Source organism: Pediculus humanus, genomic scaffold, assembly GCF_000006295.1.
Source record: "Pediculus humanus corporis 1103172107679 genomic scaffold, whole genome shotgun sequence".
In the NCBI taxonomy this organism is placed as follows: Eukaryota; Metazoa; Arthropoda; class Insecta; order Psocodea; family Pediculidae; genus Pediculus; species Pediculus humanus.
The window spans coordinates 371,276-389,541 of record NW_002987288.1 but is presented as its reverse complement, the minus strand read 5'-3'; the positions used below and the strand labels follow the sequence as shown (position 1 = coordinate 389,541).

Sequence of the window (18,266 nt, the reverse complement as noted above, 5' to 3'; positions counted from 1 at the left end):
AAGAAAATGATTAATGGATTTACAAAGAAAAAAAAAAATTTATTTATTTTTTTTTTAAATGTCTGTATATATATTTATTTAATTAATACGCTTTTCTCTTTTTTTTTTTTTTCTTAATAACAAATTAATAATAAATTTATAAAAAAATTTGATTATTTATTATTATTATTATTACGATTATTGATAATTCGATTATTTAATATATAAATTTTTTGTATATATACATAAATTGTTGTTAATTTGCAACATTATTTTGCAATCATTTCAATCGATTAATTAAAATATTGACACTCTTTACAATGCATTCGAAATATATATTTATATATATATTATTAATTAAATTATAAAAAAAAATAGAATTAGTTATCGTAAACAATGATAATTTATTTATTTATTTTTAATATTGTAAAAGTAAAAAAAAAAAATAAATAAATAAATACGAATATTTGATAAAAATGTATATAAAAAAAAAACTTTTGACCGTATCAATATATATAAATAGTCTTTTATTAATCGATTAGTTCTTTTTATGAACAATAGCAAAAAAAAAACCATGATTCCGTTATTAATTATGATAAATACGATAATTAGACAAATATTTTATAGTTTTTATGCTTTTTATTATAATCACATTACAATTTTTTTTTTTTTTCTCTCGATCGATTTAATTATAAAATAAAATATAAAAATTAAAATTATAATATAAATATCGATTTAAATATAAATTAAATTAATATTATTATTATTATTCGTGGATTATTGATTTTTTAAAAATAAATAAATAAATGATTAAATGAAATCTTTTAAAACTTTAGAAAAATATTGATATATATCATTTACGAGCGCGGATTTACACGATTCGTTATTTTTCAAAACCGATAATAAATTTTCCGACGATGTGAATAAAAATTGGTAGATTTTTTGACGTATGATTGAATTATTTTTCGTGTAACCAGCTTTACGATACCATTCGTAAACGGAAGAACAAGTCGTTTTATCGATTTTCAAATTATTCGTTAATATCGTGTTTATGTCGTTAAGTAAAAATCTATCCGTTATCGATAATAATTCTAAATAAATTTTAACATCGATCGTCGTCAAGTCTGCTTCGTTAAGTAAAAGTTTTATCTGCGAAAATAAAAGTATTAATTTTAAATAATTTCACGTTTCGTTAAAATTATTATTTTTTTTTACAAAGTAGTTGCACTTACTAATAAATTAAAACATTTTTCCGAACATTTTCGTAGTCTGACTTTTTCCTGATTGGCTTCGATAAAATGACCGTTTAACATGGAATTTATTACCGGGGAATGATTACAAAGTAATGATTTATTAGCCGTTACGAATTTTCCATCGTCTAATTCAAACGTGACTAATTCATTCGTTAAATTTAAATTCGTATTCACGTTGGCCTCATCGTTTACATTATGTAAATTTATAAAATCATCATCGCACGCCATATTCTCGCCGAAACCTTTAAAAAAACACTCGGGTTTGTAATAATTTTGACGGAATGTATAAAGTAATCTGATGATGGTTGCTAAAACTTTTTCTTCTAATGGATTTTCTTTAAATATTTTTAATATAACATTCATGGCTTCGTGTTGAATTAATAATTTGCATAAAAGTTCAAAATTTCTGTAAGAAAAAACAATCAATTTAATTTTTTTTTTTTATTAAAATGGTACTTTTTTATCTATATTATTCTTTTTACATACTCAGGTTTTATTAAAAAAGGTACCGCTAATGAAACGTCTTCTTTAATTTTATTTTCTATCGAACTTAAAAGTTGGATTAAAAGGTTTTCGGTATGAACAAGACTACCCAATTCTTCCATCGAACATCCAGCTTTTTCTATTTTCCAAACTTTACCGGATAACAATAAAGGTTTTAAAAATTGATTTGTTCTAAAAATTTCATATAAAATAACTTTCACAAACATACCAACAATTATTTAAAATTATAATTGTGTAAATAAAAAAAAATGTCAATTTAATAAGGTTTCATAAAACTTACTTAGTAATATTTTTCAATACGGAATGGCAGTCTTTGTTATTTATTATTATATCTAAATTTTCATCGATTACTAATTCTTTAACTGGAGGTGTTATTCTGGATATAATTATTAATAATTGAACAGATGTTGGAATTTTTATGTTATTAAATAACATGGCAATGAATTTAGGATTTTGTGAACATATCTGAAAAGTTTAAAAAACAATTTCTTAAATTTTTTTTTAAAAGTTGAAAATTTTTTACATATTCGTCAAAGAAATTTAAACTCACCCACATGCTAGCTTGATCATATTGAAACAAGTATAACACAGCTAATAATTTTTGTTCATTCCCAGGATCACATTTATTTATTAATTTAGTTAACAAACCTGAAAGTCTAACTTTATTTCTAATTGCTCCTTCTGTACACAATTTATGAAAAGCCCTGAAAAGATCTAAAAAACTTTGAGATGTAATTCGATATAAAAAACATTTTAAAAATTTTATATAAAAATGAAAATTTTACCTGGTTTTATAACATCTTGTTTTTGAAAGTAGTCAATAAAAAGTTCTGCTATATCCGAACCTTCCAAATAATTCCATACACATGATGTTTGAAAACTAATCAAATTACTTAAACAAGATATTGATAAATAATTAAACTCTGATTTTTTTGAAATGTTAATTAGCTTCAAGAATAATTCTTTTGATACCTGTTTTGCACAAAAATTATTATGTTACACTTTGTTAATGTTTTCAATTAACGAGTTAAAATTTTTAAAGTTACTGATTGATAATTATAATGATTACCTACTTTAAATTGACCATTTTTTCGAACACTTTTAACATCAGTCAATAAATATAATAATTTTAATACTAATTTAATAAATTCACTATTGTCAGAATCCAATGATTTATTAAATAAAGATATCAAGTTATCTGGAATTTTTTTCCATTTGAATTCGGCAAATGTCCAAAGTTTCCTAGAAAAGTACAAGTAATTATAAATAAAAAATAATTGAATAAATATTTACAAATAATACTGCATTTTAATAAAATCAAATTGTCTTTGTCTTAAGCAATGAAGTAAAAAATAAACCCTTTAATACTTTAAAATATGATAAATTTTACTGAATTGTACAATTTTAGAGCTAAAAACTAAAAATGCTATTGTTAATGCATACTTGGTTGCTCGAAAAGCCATCGTCAAAGCATCCATGGATAAATTTTCATGTCTTTCCAAGATATCCAACAGAGATATTCCAACATTATTCTCACATAAATGTTTAGCTATTTCATTATTTAATGCTAAATTACCTACTAATCTGCAAGCTCTACAAATTATGCCATCACAGTCTATTGTATTCAATATTAAAATAAGATGTGTGACACCTCCTGCTTCTTTAAACATTATTCTATAATTATTGTGAATGCAACAATTAGCCAATAAACTTAAAGCATAATTCAATATTTTTGTGTTTGGTGCTTTTAATAAATCTACTAATAATAAAAAGGTTTTTTTTTCTATTGCACTGTTCTCCGACAACTTTCTTAATTTTATCAAAGATGATATAATTTTACTGTTATCACATTTATCAATACCTTCCCTTAATGTTAACATATTGAAATTTAATTTGTTGATTATTTGATTAAAATAAACAATACTTCATTTTTACAATATTAAATAATTTAATTAAATACAAAATTTAACAATATAAAAAATATAAAATAAATAAAAAATAAATAAAAATTCATATTGGATTGTAAAAAAAAAAAAAAAAAATGTAAATTGATTAAGTCTTATATTGTAGCTCTGATTTTTTCCTTTGTAACGGTTTTTTTAGTGGCACTAAGATACACTTTAAACGCAGATTTTTTTTTTTTTGGAACTTAAGGGTATTTTAAATAATTTATTTATATATATATTTAATTGTTTTAAAAATAATTTTATATTTAGTGTAATACGTAGTTTATGTTACAAAAATATTTATTAAAAAAAAGTATTTTTGAGATTATTTCCTAGGTAAGTTTCATAAGAAAATGTTCTTTCATATTTATTCTCTTATTGCAGCCATTTGCAAACATGTAACTCTGGTTTTTTCTGACACAAAAATGGTTATTTCAATATTTAAATCGTACATTAAGCTGATTCCTGTTTATAAAATAACATTCCACTTTTGTCTTTTTTTAAACAAAGTAACGCAACTTTAAAGTTATTTCTGGATTTTTTTTTTTTTTTTATGAAGGTGACAACACAGCACTTTCTTCAACCTCTTTTTCATTACTTAACATTTCTTTTAATTTTATGCCTTTTTCTTCTTTTAAAATATAATCGTTCCATGGTTCTAATTCGACTTTTGCAAAGAACAAATATAAAAAACTTGAACTAATGTAAACTGCAGCAGCTATGTAAAATATGTAATGCCAAGCTGCATTTGTACCCTAAAAGCCAAAAAAACTAATGTTAGAATTTTTGTTAAATTTTACAATATTAGAATATCTTTAATTATTTTACATTAGCCTGAAGTATAGCTCCTGCTAAAGGAGTTGATATAACTGCTGTTGTTGCTCCCATAGTGTTTGTTATTCCAGTCAAAGAACCTTAAAGTTGAGTAAAAAATATTATTACTTCTTTCAAAAAAAAATCAAAAAACTTAAGTTGAAGAATTACTTCAAGTCTTACCTGCATAATTTGGAGCTATATCTAAAGGATTCTGGAAAAATCCACTACATATGGCTCCCAGCATAGTAACACTAAGTGTTAAAATAACCACAGAAAGCATCACATTACATCCTGTCAAAGTTAATCCAATTAATCCTAAAGCCGGAAGTATATGTGCTAAAAAAGTTTATTTTATTATTGTATTACTTCAAACTATTAACTTCATACCTTAATATTTAGTTCAACTTACACACAACAACAGAAAATTTTCTTACAGTTTTAGTGCTTACATTCAATTTAAGCAACCAGTCTGAAAAAGCACTAAAACCCATTGAAAATATATATTGAGATAAAAATGGCAAACTTGATAGCCAACTGCTCTGAAAAAATGTTCAATATTAAAAAAAAAATATTTATCATTGTTTTTAAAAACAAAAATACTAGAAGAAGGTTAATACATCTAAACGTTTAAATAATTAGGCTAAATGCTTTTAAATTACATAATTCAATAATCATTTTAGGCTGAAAAAATGATGAAAAAACCCATGTTTTATAATAATATTTACTTGTTCTAGATCGAATCCTAAAGCACTTTTTATGTATTTAGGACCGAAAGTACAAAAAGTGTGGAATCCCCAATCACTTCCGGTAGCAGCTATACCACCAACCCAAAATTGAAAAGATGTCATTATTGACAGCCAAGGAATCGGTGCAGCCTAACGAAAATATTTGATGGATTGTTTATTTAAGGTAAGAAAAATAAATATAAACTTTTTATCGGTGGTTAAGATGTACTTACTTTGACTGGTTCGATTTTTTGAAGACGTTTTTCTAAAAATTGTTTTTCTTTAACCGATATCCGTGGATGTTCATCAGGGGAATCGTATACTAAAAAGTACCATGTAAAGTACCATAAAAGACCTAAAACTCCACTAACGTAAAAAACGGCCGGCCAACCCATTTTAGTTAGAATCCAACCACACAATGGTAGAGCGACTACTTGACCCAGGGAACATCCTAGTTTAGTTTACAATTTTAATTATGTTTATTACTTTTACTGTTAGGAACTTTTCATTCACTTCTTTTAATTATTTTCTGCCAATTTTTAAAAATATTAACCTTGAATTGCAAATGAAATGAAACGAGCTCTTTCTTCGGCGGGTACCCATCTTGGAACCACTGCCGTTAAACATGGGAAAACCACTCCTTGTCCTAAACCTTGCAATGCTCTTGCAACTAATAAAAATGTCCAATGCCATCTGGCTACAATAGGTAATACCAAAGCACATACAGCATTCATTAAAACTGACATTCCAAAAACAATTTTCGGACCCCACAATTCGGCTATTCTTCCACCTGGTATTTGAAAGAGTATATAACCCCAAAAAAATGATGATAAAATTATTCCCTGTTGAAATTCATTCCAATCGAATTCTCCAATTACTTCTTCTTTTTTCAATGTATCATTCTGTTACCCACCCCCACCCCCCCAAAAAAAAAAAAAAGAAAAAAAACTTAAACATTTATTTTATTTATTTTACATCTTCAGTAGGTAAATACTTTACCGTGGTTGTATTTTGTCCACCGATGCTATCGTTTTGATATGCTAGACACTCGTTTGTTCCAAAAGAATTCATTTGTTCATTTTCATTTGTTTGTACGTTTGTTGTATTCACCATTGCGACTATTGCCAAATTAAGATTTACCCGTAGTAGAAAAGTAACCATAAATCCCAAAAAAAGCATAAAGCATAATATATGCCTCGCCGGTATTTTTTCTAAGAAAAAAAAAAAAAATTTTATTTTAAGTAACACCACCATTAAAGTTTTTTTTTTTTTTAAATAAAAATAAAAATATAAAAAATCAATTAAATAATGATAATTAATAATTAAATAAAAATAAACTTTACTCAAGCGTTTGAACATTTTTTTTTATTATTAAATAACTTATTAAATTGTTAATAAATAAATATTATAAAACAGATTTTTTGTCATTGATGCAAGTGCAAAGGTTGAATTGACTCTAAATAATTACAAAAAAAAAAAAAAAAGAAAAGTTTTTAATTTATTATTATTATTATTATTGACAAAAAACTATAATTATCCTGTTTATTATAGTTAAACGATCTCAATAATGACTTTTTTTTTACTTAATGCTATTTTTAAAACATAAACAAAAAATTTAAAAAAAAAAAAAAAAGTAATAATAATGATTTTGTTATTTAATGGAAAAATTAGATTTTAAACATTCAATGTTAATTATTTTTTTTTTTTTTTAAACAAGAGAGAATTTAAATAAATAAATTATTAATTTAATTTATTTTTAATAAATAAATAAATAAATAAATACGTACCAGATATAATTTTAAAACAACTCATTTTAAATTCAGTAAATAATTAACCTTTTTTTTTTTTTTTTTTTTTTTTTTTTAAGTAAAAGTCACATTATTTGACTTTTTTTCTTTTTTCTTTTCTTTTTTTTGTTCTATTTCTTCTCTCTCTCTCTCTCTCTCTCTCGAATTTAAGTCAACATCATAAACCTTTCATATTTCAAAGATAGAAAATAGTTAGTAACGAACAATGTAGAATATTCTTAACAAATAGATATACGTGTGTGCGTTTGTTACGCAATAGAAACCGTACAAAGTAACCTATTAAAAAAAAAAAAAAATAGAAGAAAAAAATGTCCAGCAATCAATTGATTAATATTTTCATTTTTTTTTTATTTAGTTTTACTTATTTTATCATGTGAATTTAAAATAATAATAATAATAAAATTTCAAGTGCTTACACTTGCAATTATGATCATTCTTATCACTTAAACGTTTTATTGTTAAAAAACTATTATTATTTTTTTTTTTTTTGTAAGGACGTTAAATCATTTTTAGTTAAATAAATCACTTCCTAATTATTTCATTCATATTTAACAAAAAAATTAAAAAGGTCATTAACCTCTTGTTTTGTTTTATGAAAAGAGTAAATTTTTAACATTAGGTGTTATGATAAAAAATATAATAATTTTTTTTGAAAAATTAATAATTTAAATTTAATTATTAATACTTAAAATGAATATTTATAATGAATTTGTGACTTACTTAATTAAGTTTTTTTTTTTTTTTTTTTTTATAATTGTGATGCTTAAGTTTTTAAGTTTTTAAGTTATTATTATTATTATTACTAAACTAAAGCGTAATTTAAAACTAAAGTAATTTAAAAATTTAATCGTACTTAAAATTAAACTTAATATTAAAATTACATAAAGTTGTTTTTTTTTTTAAGTACTAAAGTTAAATAACTTAAATTTTGCTTAAATAAGTAATAAATAATAATTATTTAAATTACAAAGTCATTATTTTTCTTATGGTTACGCATTTTTCTTAATTCCAAGGTTTTGAGTTTTTTATTTTTTTAACATTATGCAATAAGCTGTGACGTTTGTTAGCTTTATCATTACTTTTATGAAAACAACAATGATTTTCAAATTCCAAATCAAAACCTATAATAAATTATGTTTCATTTTGAGACAATAGTTTTGAATTTACGCTTTCACCATTTTCATCTCTAGTTATTTGTTTTAATTCCACCATTGAATTTTTTTTTTTAATTGAATTCCACGGGAGTTCTTCGGATTTTGCCCATATTATAAATGGTAAACTCGTTACTGCGTATACGGAAGCAGCCACGTAAAAAATAACGTGCCATCCTTTTGGTGTGCCCTGAAATAAGTTAAAAATTAATTACCGGGGAACCGGCCATCTTTGATTATTTTAAATATAACTTACAAAATTTTGTAGGGATGCACCCGCTATGGTTGTACAAAGAATACCTCCTAATGCGCCTAAAGTATTCGCGACACCCGTTAAAGATCCTGTTGGGGAAAATAAATAATTAATAAAAGTTCTTTAGTAAAAATTAAAATAATCCCAATTTTACCTGCGAAATTTGGTGCTATGTCAATCGGGTTGGGGTAGTGTCCTGTAGACAAACCACCCAACATGGTCACGGCCAATGTTAAAACCACCACAGATAGGTTAACGTAGTCACCGATAAAAGTCAAAACGATTACTAGCATACCAGGCATGCAATGAGCTGAAAAAAAATTTATGATTTTCAAAAAAATCTGGTACTAATCTGCCAAATAAGTGGATTTAAACTTACATATAAAAACTGACACTTTTCTGACGCGTCTTATCGGTACGTTATAGTTGGTAACTGCTTTATCAGCTAAAATCCCTATTATTGTCGCTGAAAGATATTGACAAAGAAAGGGTAAACTAGATAAAATCGCACTCTGAAATTTAAATATTTTACTCATAATTATAGAATTTTTATATTTTTAAATTAGTCACCAATGAAATGCTTACGGAATTAATGTCGAATTTTAAAGCGTCTTTTATGTATTTAGGACCGAATGTGTAAAATGTATGAAATCCCCAATCGCTACCGACATGAGCCGCAGCCCCCAACCAAAATTGTACAGAGGTTAAAGCTTTTTTCCACGGAAGGGGACCGGTTTCACCTGTCGATACATCTTTTAAATTTTCTTCTAAAAATTTTTTTTCCTGCGGTGATATTCGCGGATGTTCTTCCGGAGTATTGTAGACTAAATACTGCCAAAATCCGTAAAAAATTACTGCTAGTAATCCGGTCGTGTAAAAAACGGCAGGCCACCCCCACGTTGTTAAAATCCACCCGCAAAGGGGTAAAGTAATTACAGGACCGACCGAACATCCTAAAAAAAAAAATAGGCACGTTTAAGAAAAATGTTTAAATTTTTATTTTAAAATATTTATATACCTTGTGCTGTTAAAGCAATGAACCTGGCTCTTTCACTCAGGGGAACCCATTTTGCAACACATGAACTTAATGCCGGAAATGTCACTCCCTGAAATGAATTTGATGTTTAACTCTTTATAAATCAAGTTAAGATTTTTTGTTTAGTAATAATAATAATAATAATAATAGAAACATATTTACCTGTGCAAGACCCTGAAGTATTCTTATAATAAATAATAAACTCCAATGTAGCCTGGCAGAAAATGGTATGCAAATCGATAGGAGGCCATTTATTAAAACTGATAATCCAAAAACTGGTTTCATACCCCAAATTTCAGAAATTCTACCCCCTGGTATTTGAGATGCCATGTATCCATAAAAAAATGATCCTAATATAAGCCCTTGTTGAAATTCACTCCAATCAAATTCTCCCTCATCAACATTTGTTGATGACTTTTATTAGTTAGAAAAAATTAAATTAAAAATTATATATTTTTGTCATAATTGTATTGAGAATTGATTTTTTAATACGTACACTTTGATTAAAATTATCTGATGTTATATTAACTTCCAAAAATTCTTTTTCTGTACCGTTTCCAACTGATATTGGTTTTACCATTCCAACAATTGTTAAATTTAAACTCACTCTATTCATAAACACAAATATAAATCCAAGAACATACATAAAACATAAAATATGCCTTGTGGGAATATCTCCTGTAATCAAATATCTTTTATTAACGGTTATTATAAATTAATTTTATTAATTAAAAATTTAATTATGATGCGTTAACGCATTTAAATAAAAAAAAAATTAAATGAAAATTTTCTAATTATTATTTTTTTTTTTTTTTTACCTGGGTTACAAGATCCCATTTTTTATGAATTAAAATAATAATAATAATAATAATAATAATAATCGAGTTGAAGAAAGGTAAATTGAATATATCGTTCAACTGTTGGAGTGTTATCACTAGTTAAAGGTTCTTGATAAAATAAAGTTTCGTGCAAGAGTGACACAAATAATTTTCTTCTCATATCTTCCGTTAAAATTATTTATTTTTTAAACACATTTTCAACCGTCGAAAGTATTAATAACCTGCCTGGGTGAGCTTTTTTTTTTTTTTTCTATAGCAAATAATAATAATAATAATAAAATTAATTTCATGCAAAAATCAATTTTATTTTATTTTTAATTCTATATTATAATTACATTAAATTTTTATTGTTGTTGTTGTTGTAATTTTCCATTGAGTTTTTATTATAAATTAAAGTTTAATATGGGCTTGTTACTAATTGAAAAAATAATTAACAATTTAATTTTAAATATTAAATTACAATTTTTTTTTTTTTTGAATTATTGTTTGGATAATGGATTAAATAGTTCAAAGAATTGAAATAATAACTTAAAAGTGAACATAATTTAATAAGGATTCATTTTGATCCTCATTATTTTAATCAATATTTTAAGTTATACAGATGATATTTTAAAACTTTTTTGTCATAATTTATATATAAAAAAAAACTTTGGCTTATTTTGTTTATAAAAAATCATTGTTTTAATTAATATTAGGAATCCATTAATTAGGATTCAATCATTTTTAGAGAGAGAGCAAACTGATTAAAAAATCAGAAATAAATAAATAAAAAAGGAGAATGTTTGTAATGAAAGAACTTGAAAATATATTTTGACATTTGTTAAAATACTTAAAATTAATTTCAACATAATTTTTACCAAATTATTATGAATTTTCTTTTCCATCAATAAATGAGTCTTTTGAGTTTTATTTCTTGATGGCGTTATTGGTTGTTTTCACATATAATTTATAAGTTGTAAGAAAAAAAAAACATTTTTAAGTTTATAACCTTGTAAAAAAAAAAATAATAATAATGCGTTATAAAATTTTTTCATATTAATCAAATCATAAATCATCGATTATTTACATACGAGAGAAAAAAAAAATTTTGCAATAAAATGATTTTTACATGATGACATACAAAATGAGCGCCAAAAAAGGAAAACAATTCACAGGTGCGGAGATTTTTGTCGAACGAACGTTAATTTTCGGTTGAGAGGTTATTATCGTAGCAAATCATTTACTTTTAAAAATTAAAATGAGATAAAAAATTGAATTATCTATTTTTTTTTTTTTGTTGTTGAAAATATTGTATATATTGCATTGTGTTTTTATGTAAAATATTTTTTTCGTCGTTCTAGAAATCATGATGTACTTTCGCAGAAAAACCTTTCAAAAAATTGTTCCGAAAAGGTTATATTCTTCAAAAATTGCGGTAGAAGAAAAGAAAAAATCAAAAAAATTTCAAAGTACCGTTTTTATACCGAGTACAACCTTTCCAACTTACCTTAAACCGAATGAAGTTATTGAAAGGGATCAAAAAATTCAGCAGGTATTTCTTTGAAAAAATTATTTAAGTAATCTTTTAAATTATTGCAAAATAAATTTTAAAACTGAATATTTAAAAAAATTTTTTTTTAGGAAGCTAACTTTTTAAATTTGTATGCCTGGCAAAGAAAAAATGTAAAAGGAAAAGAATTTGTGTTACACGATGGTCCTCCTTATGCAAATGGGAAACCTCATATAGGACATGCAATAAATAAAGTATGCTTTTTATCAAAGAGTTTTACATATAAAATATATATTTATAAACTTATAAAAACTCATTTGCAGATTTCCAAAGATATTATTTTAAGGTCTCAATTAATTCAAGGGAGAAAGATTCATTATGTACCAGGTTGGGACTGTCATGGTTTACCTATTGAACTACTAGCTTTAAAAAACGTAGAAACTAAAAATTTAAAACCGATTGATATTAGAAATAAAGCTAAAAACATAGCACTTTCTATGTCAAAATTACAAAAGGAATCATTTAAGAGTTGGGGTGTTATAGGAAATTGGGAAAATGATTGTTATTACACATTCGATACTAATTATATAATTAATCAATTGCAAATATTTTGGAAAATGTATGAAAGAGTGAGTATTAAGTGCTGAAATAAAGCGTCAAGTTATATCCAATTAAAATTATCATGAACTGTAAGCAGTTTAATTTCAGGGATTAATTTATTATGGTTTAAAACCTGTATTTTGGTCTCCGTCATCCAAGTAAGTTTACTACGAAAATGTAATTTACAAAATTTACATTTAAATCGAAATTTTTAAAAAAATTACATATTTTGAGTCATATAAAAAAAAGTTTTGATTTTATTTTTTTAGGACTGCATTGGCAGAAGCAGAACTATTGTATGTAGACATTTCAAGTACTGCATTGACTGTGAGATTTGAAGTAGTGCAAAACTTCAGTTCTGAACCTGTTTATTTACTAATTTGGACAACAACCCCATGGACTTTGCCTCTTAATAAAGCCGTTTATTTTTCTAATTCGATAAAATATTCTTTAGTTAAAATTAGTAATTTTTCCGGGATGTATATAATTGCTTCTGATTTAATTGAGAGTTTACAAAAAAAATTGAAAGTATGTGTTAAAATATATAATAATTTATTTTATTTTTTTCTTATATCTAAGAAAAAATTTTTCTTTTAGCAAGAAATTACAATTCATTCAAATATGTCTTGTAAAGAATTGGAAGGATTATCATACAAACATCCATGGGATAAAAATAAAGTTTTAAAAGTTTTTGAATCGTCAAGTGTTACACTTTCAGGAACTGGCTTACTTCATTCAGTTCCTGCTCATGGTCACGAAGATTTTGTCATGGGTTTACAAAACAATTTGACACCAGTAATTATAATGATGAAATTTAAATATAATTTTAGAAAGGTTATTTCAAAATAATTGTTAAATTTTAGGAATGTTTTGTTGATGAAAGCGGTTGTTACACATCAGATTTAGGCCCTCCATTGGCTAACTTGAATATTTTTGGAGAAGGGAAAAATACTGTAATTAAGACATTGTCTTCTGATATTATTTTATCAGAAAATTATACTCATAGCTATCCGCATGACTGGAGAACCAACAAACCGGTGTTTATCAGAGCCTGTGAGCAGTGGTTTATTGATACCAATCAATTGAAAAACAAAGCACTTGTAAGTTTTAACAAGAATGCATAATTTTACTTTTTGAATCTTTTTTCAACCTTCAAACAACTTATATTAATAGGAAAATTTACGAGACAGTGACACTCCAGATAAATATTTTCAATCATTAATTAAAGAACGACCTTATTGGTGTTTATCAAGGCAAAGGACATGGGGTGTACCGATTCCAGTATTTTTTCACAAGACTTCTCGCCGACCCCTCATTTCTAAAAGCTTAATTCATCACATTTGCCAGTTATTCGAGTCTTCTGGATCGGATATTTGGTGGACCGGAACGTTAGAGGAACTTTTTCCCGATAAAATTTGCAATGAACTATTTGTAAAAAGAGAAAATATAATTAGAGGAAATGATATTATGGATATTTGGTTCGACAGTGGAATTTCATGGTCTTTTGCTTTAAACGGCAGAAAATCTGATGTTTTTCTCGAAGGGAAAGATCAATTCGGAGGATGGTTTCAATCGTCATTATTAACGAGTGTTGCCGTCGGTAATGGACTTCCCTTTGACAAAATTTTAACTCACGGATTCGCCGTCGATGAAAATGGTAAAAAAATGTCCAAATCTGTTGGAAACGTTGTTGACCCAGACACGGTGTTGAATGGAAAAAATGCATTAGGGATTGATACGTTAAGATGGTGGGTCGGCTCACATTCCCATAATTCTCTTGTACCGGTTTCGGATTCTATTTTAAAATCCGAATTTAAAACAGTGCAAAGTATCAGGTTAATTTTTCGATACCTTCTTGGCGCTTTAAACAATGCGCGATCAAAAGATTTATTAGAAAATGATGATCTTTTAACTTTAGATAAGTACTTATTGAACTCTTGCTACAATTTTTACAAATCAGTGATGCATTCTTACAATACTTATAAAACGTATTCGGTATGTTCTCAAATACTTCATTTCGTTCCGAATAATGTATCTTCTCGGTACGTTTCTGCTATAAAAGATCGTTTGTATTGTGACTCTCAAGAATCGAGTCGCCGAAAAGCGTGCCTGTATACTCTAAACAGTATTTTATACACTTTGTCTTACTCACTAGCCCCTATTTTACCGCATTTAGTCGAAGAAGTGTTTTTACATCATCCAGTGAGCAGTGAAAATAAAAGAGTATTTTTTAGAAAAGAACCTTGGGTACCACGTGAATGGTGGTCAAATGATACAACGGATAAAACAATATTATTATTAGATAACTTCAAGAAAGACATTGTATTAGATTCAAATTTTAAAAAAATGTCTTGCACTCTAGAAGTTGATGGAGAAAATTTTGAGGAACTTAAGGTAAACCGACCCATTTTTCAAATTCGATGTCGATTTTTTATCAAAAAAAAGAAAATAATAATCTGCTGATTTATTATTTTAGAAAATGCAAGATGGAAATGTGAACAGCATCGATTCGGAATTAACTGAAATATTACAAGTGGCCGAAGTTAAACTCAAAATGGGAGATGGAAAAGTTAATCTGAACCTAACTGATGCTAGTGAATGTCCCAGATGTAGACGTTACACTTCTCCAGAACCTGAACGTTTATGCGTACGATGCGAAGATGTTATTAATAATAATAATAAAATGAATGGTAAGCAAATTTCCTTTACTCTTATTTATCTATTTTTTTAGGGGGGGGAGGGGAGGGGGGAATTTTCGACTGCTGAAATATTAATAATGATAACGGAAAACGGTTTACAATTTGGTAGGAATTTTGTGCAAAAGAAAAAAATAATTTTTTTTTTTCTTATAATTAATAAAATTTTTTATTCGTTAAAACAAAACACATTCGTATATGTATTTTAAATGGTAACAATTTTGATAGGAACGATAGTTTTTAATCTAAATCGACTAGAATCGTGTTTTTTTTTTTTTTTCTCTAATCCGTTCGGATATAATCCCTTTTAATCTTTTATCCTTTTCGGATTAAATAATATTTATATTGGTGGGTAACTCAAGTTTAGCTTTTACATTCTAAGGTTTAACAATTCTAAGGTACACGAATAATAATTTATTGAAATGACTATGACGGTCGTGCAATTATTGTTTAACTATAACCTACTTTACTAAAAAGGAAAAAGAAAAAGAAAATTAAATTTTTTATAATTAATAAATGCGAAACAACAAGATGAATCTTTGTCAAACTATTAATTTTAAATCGATGCGGGAATTTTTTGAATTTGAGGACAGTTTGGTAATTCGCAACAATTATTTAAATTAGAATAATTATTTATTTTCGATTCTTGCTTTTTAAATAGCAAAGGTTTTTTGCAATAAGAACATTCGTTCGGACAAATATTATTATTAGAAAATGTTGGAATGTTTAACTTTTTAAAAACCTGAAAAAAAAAAAAAAGCCAAAATTTTTGTGATTTATTCTCTTATTATAATTAAATTCCTGAAATTTTAAGGTATTATTAAATACTTACTGAAATCATGTCCCTCACTAAAATCTCAATCATTTGTTTTGTGTGAAACGGTGTCGGAGCTAAACGCAATTTTTCTTGTCCCACAGGTACGGTCGGATAATTAATGGCTTGAACGTAGTGACCGTAGTCTCGAAGTAAAATATCCGATACGAGAGTACATTTTTCAGCATTACCCAAACGAATTGGAATTATGTGAGATGGAGTGTGTTCTAATGGAAGACCAGCTTCTTGCAATTTATTTCTTTATTTTAAAATTCATAAAAATAAATCGAAATCATAAGTGAGGAAGAATGAAGGGGTAAGATTCAAGACAATTCACCACCCGTTTCCGGTGGTCCAGAAAAAATTTTTTTTTTTTTTTTTATTACCTCAACAATCTAACGTTTTGTTGGTGCATTTCCCTCAGGACTGCACCTTCGTATGATCGAAGAATTTTAATCGATTCTCTAGCTCCCGCTAATACTGCCGGTGGAAGAGACGTCGTAAATATAAATCCTGCCGCATAGGAGCGTATCATATCGATGAGATGTTTGGATCCTTTATTAAAAATGCCATACAATACATAAATTAAATCGATACGAGTTTTAATGAAAAATTATTATTAGGTTATAATAACCTGCTATGTAACCTCCTATATTTCCAAATGCTTTTCCTAATGTGCCTGATATAATATCCATATTGTTAAGCTGGTTGTCTCTTTCGCCGATACCGGCTCCATGTTCTCCGTATAAACCAACCGCATGGACTTCATCAACAAAAACCAAAGCACCATGTTTATGTGAAACATCACATAATTTCTCTAAAAAATAAAAAAATTTTTTTTTTTTGTTTTAAATGCTTAAATTATTATTATTATTATTGATGCGAAAATTTTGTATTTAATTTCTTTACTTAAAGGACAAACTGCACCAGTCATGGAATGTACTGTTTCAAAAGCCACTATTTTTGGAATTTCACGATCTACCGTAGACAACATTTCATTTAGATGATCAGCATCGTTATGACGGTAAATATGCTTCGGTACTCGACTATTTCTAATACCTTGAATCATGGAAGCATGATTACCTGCGTCAGAGAAAACATGGCAACCAGGAAGAGCCTGAAAATAATATTTTAAAATGTTATTACTCATTGATTTTTATACATTGTTTAATTTTAACATTAATCTACCTTTGCTAGTGTAAATAATGTAGAATCATTAGCGACAAAACATGAAGTGAACAAAAGTGCAGATTCTTTTTGATGCAATCGAGAAATTTCTTCTTCAAGATTTTCATGAAAAAGAGAATTTCCCGATATATTACGCGTTCCACCGGCTCCCGTTCCGTGGTTTTCCAATGCTTTTTTTACAGCCGCTATCACCTTTTTAAATAAAAAATAAAATAATATAAAGCTTAAAGTAAATTTCTCTTTGTTTGGTTAAATCAAAAGCTTTTGTTTTAATTAAATCACAAAATAAATTTTTAATTAAGATTTTACTTGAGGATGTCTTGACATTCCTAAATAATCATTTGAACACCAAACAGTCACAGTTTTTTTCTTGCCAGTATATTCCAGGGCAGATGGAAAACTTTGAGCCAACCGATTGACTTTTTTAAAAACTCTGTAGGAATGATCTTGTTTTTTTTTTAATATTTGAGAATGAAAAAATTGTTCATAATCAAAACTTGATTTTATTGAAATTTCCTTAAAGACAAACATGTAGAGTAAATAATTTTTTATCATTTAAAATAATGAATAATATGAAGAAGACTTACTTTTTTTTTTAAAATCAAATCCTCTTGGCATTCTTCATTAGCTTCTTTGATTATTTTTGATTGAGTTGAGTTTGCTAAAAATGGACATTTCTGAACAGGATTCTTTTCTACCTTTTTTCTTTTTCATAAACAAAAAAAACGTTTCCATGTTATTGTAATGTGTAATTAATAAGATAAAACAAAAAAGGGTGAATTATTATTAAAAAAAATTAGAATGTAAAGATAAAACCAAAGTGAAAATGCTTACTCAGATGGTAACGTGCAGTAATAAGATCCCACAACGGGGCAATATTTTTCAAAATTGGCAGACAATATGGTTCCATATCTTTTAACAAAAGTTTTTGAAAAACAATTAAGAAATGGACAAGACATCGCTAGCACCTAAAAAGGTAATGATAGAATTATATTATTTTTAATACGATTATAAAAATGAAACGTTTGTAATGTGCAAAAAAATTAAATTTTAATTATTTTTTTAGTACTGTTATTGACTTTCATTACGAGGAACTGCTAATTTAAAAAAATTTACACCTAATATTGAAAGTATTGACGATTTATTATAGGCTACAAAAAAATTTTACC

At 26.3% G+C, this 18,266-nt stretch overlaps 5 protein-coding genes across 5 annotated transcripts; 1 reads left to right on the top strand and 4 right to left on the bottom strand.

Moving 5' to 3' along the window:
• Nucleotides 1-789: 789 nt before the first annotated feature.
• Nucleotides 790-3,616, bottom strand: Phum_PHUM297940 (uncharacterized protein; the record flags this gene model as incomplete). Its single annotated transcript, XM_002427089.1, has 7 exons — nucleotides 790-1,128; nucleotides 1,212-1,638; nucleotides 1,719-1,907; nucleotides 2,017-2,201; nucleotides 2,287-2,450; nucleotides 2,806-2,978; nucleotides 3,105-3,616. The coding sequence occupies 7 exons, from the start codon at nucleotides 3,614-3,616 to the stop codon at nucleotides 790-792; spliced, it is 1,989 nt and encodes a 662-aa protein (XP_002427134.1).
• Nucleotides 3,617-4,233: 617 nt separating this feature from the next.
• On the bottom strand, nucleotides 4,234-6,402 carry Phum_PHUM297930 (sialin, putative; the record flags this gene model as incomplete). The annotated part of the gene is made up of 8 exons (XM_002427088.1): nucleotides 4,234-4,437; nucleotides 4,511-4,596; nucleotides 4,679-4,834; nucleotides 4,908-5,037; nucleotides 5,224-5,373; nucleotides 5,457-5,674; nucleotides 5,777-6,125; nucleotides 6,199-6,402. 8 exons carry the CDS (start codon nucleotides 6,400-6,402, stop codon nucleotides 4,234-4,236), a joined length of 1,497 nt encoding a protein of 498 aa, XP_002427133.1.
• Nucleotides 6,403-8,162: 1,760 nt separating this feature from the next.
• On the bottom strand, nucleotides 8,163-10,308 carry Phum_PHUM297920 (sialin, putative; the record flags this gene model as incomplete). Its single annotated transcript, XM_002427087.1, has 9 exons — nucleotides 8,163-8,372; nucleotides 8,439-8,524; nucleotides 8,590-8,745; nucleotides 8,815-8,947; nucleotides 9,021-9,388; nucleotides 9,454-9,541; nucleotides 9,634-9,885; nucleotides 9,968-10,149; nucleotides 10,290-10,308. 9 exons carry the CDS (start codon nucleotides 10,306-10,308, stop codon nucleotides 8,163-8,165), a joined length of 1,494 nt encoding a protein of 497 aa, XP_002427132.1.
• A 1,347-nt stretch (nucleotides 10,309-11,655) lies between these two features.
• On the top strand, nucleotides 11,656-15,130 carry Phum_PHUM297910 (isoleucyl-tRNA synthetase, putative; the record flags this gene model as incomplete). The annotated part of the gene is made up of 9 exons (XM_002427086.1): nucleotides 11,656-11,841; nucleotides 11,931-12,053; nucleotides 12,123-12,428; nucleotides 12,508-12,557; nucleotides 12,669-12,927; nucleotides 12,997-13,194; nucleotides 13,263-13,499; nucleotides 13,573-14,793; nucleotides 14,876-15,130. The coding sequence occupies 9 exons, from the start codon at nucleotides 11,656-11,658 to the stop codon at nucleotides 15,128-15,130; spliced, it is 2,835 nt and encodes a 944-aa protein (XP_002427131.1).
• A 521-nt stretch (nucleotides 15,131-15,651) lies between these two features.
• Phum_PHUM297900 (5-aminolevulinate synthase, nonspecific, putative) lies at nucleotides 15,652-18,056 on the bottom strand (the record flags this gene model as incomplete). Its single annotated transcript, XM_002427085.1, has 9 exons — nucleotides 15,652-15,837; nucleotides 15,928-16,168; nucleotides 16,296-16,464; nucleotides 16,544-16,726; nucleotides 16,819-17,026; nucleotides 17,098-17,289; nucleotides 17,407-17,613; nucleotides 17,685-17,802; nucleotides 17,932-18,056. The coding sequence occupies 9 exons, from the start codon at nucleotides 18,054-18,056 to the stop codon at nucleotides 15,652-15,654; spliced, it is 1,629 nt and encodes a 542-aa protein (XP_002427130.1).
• Between the last annotated feature and the right edge of the window lie 210 nt (nucleotides 18,057-18,266).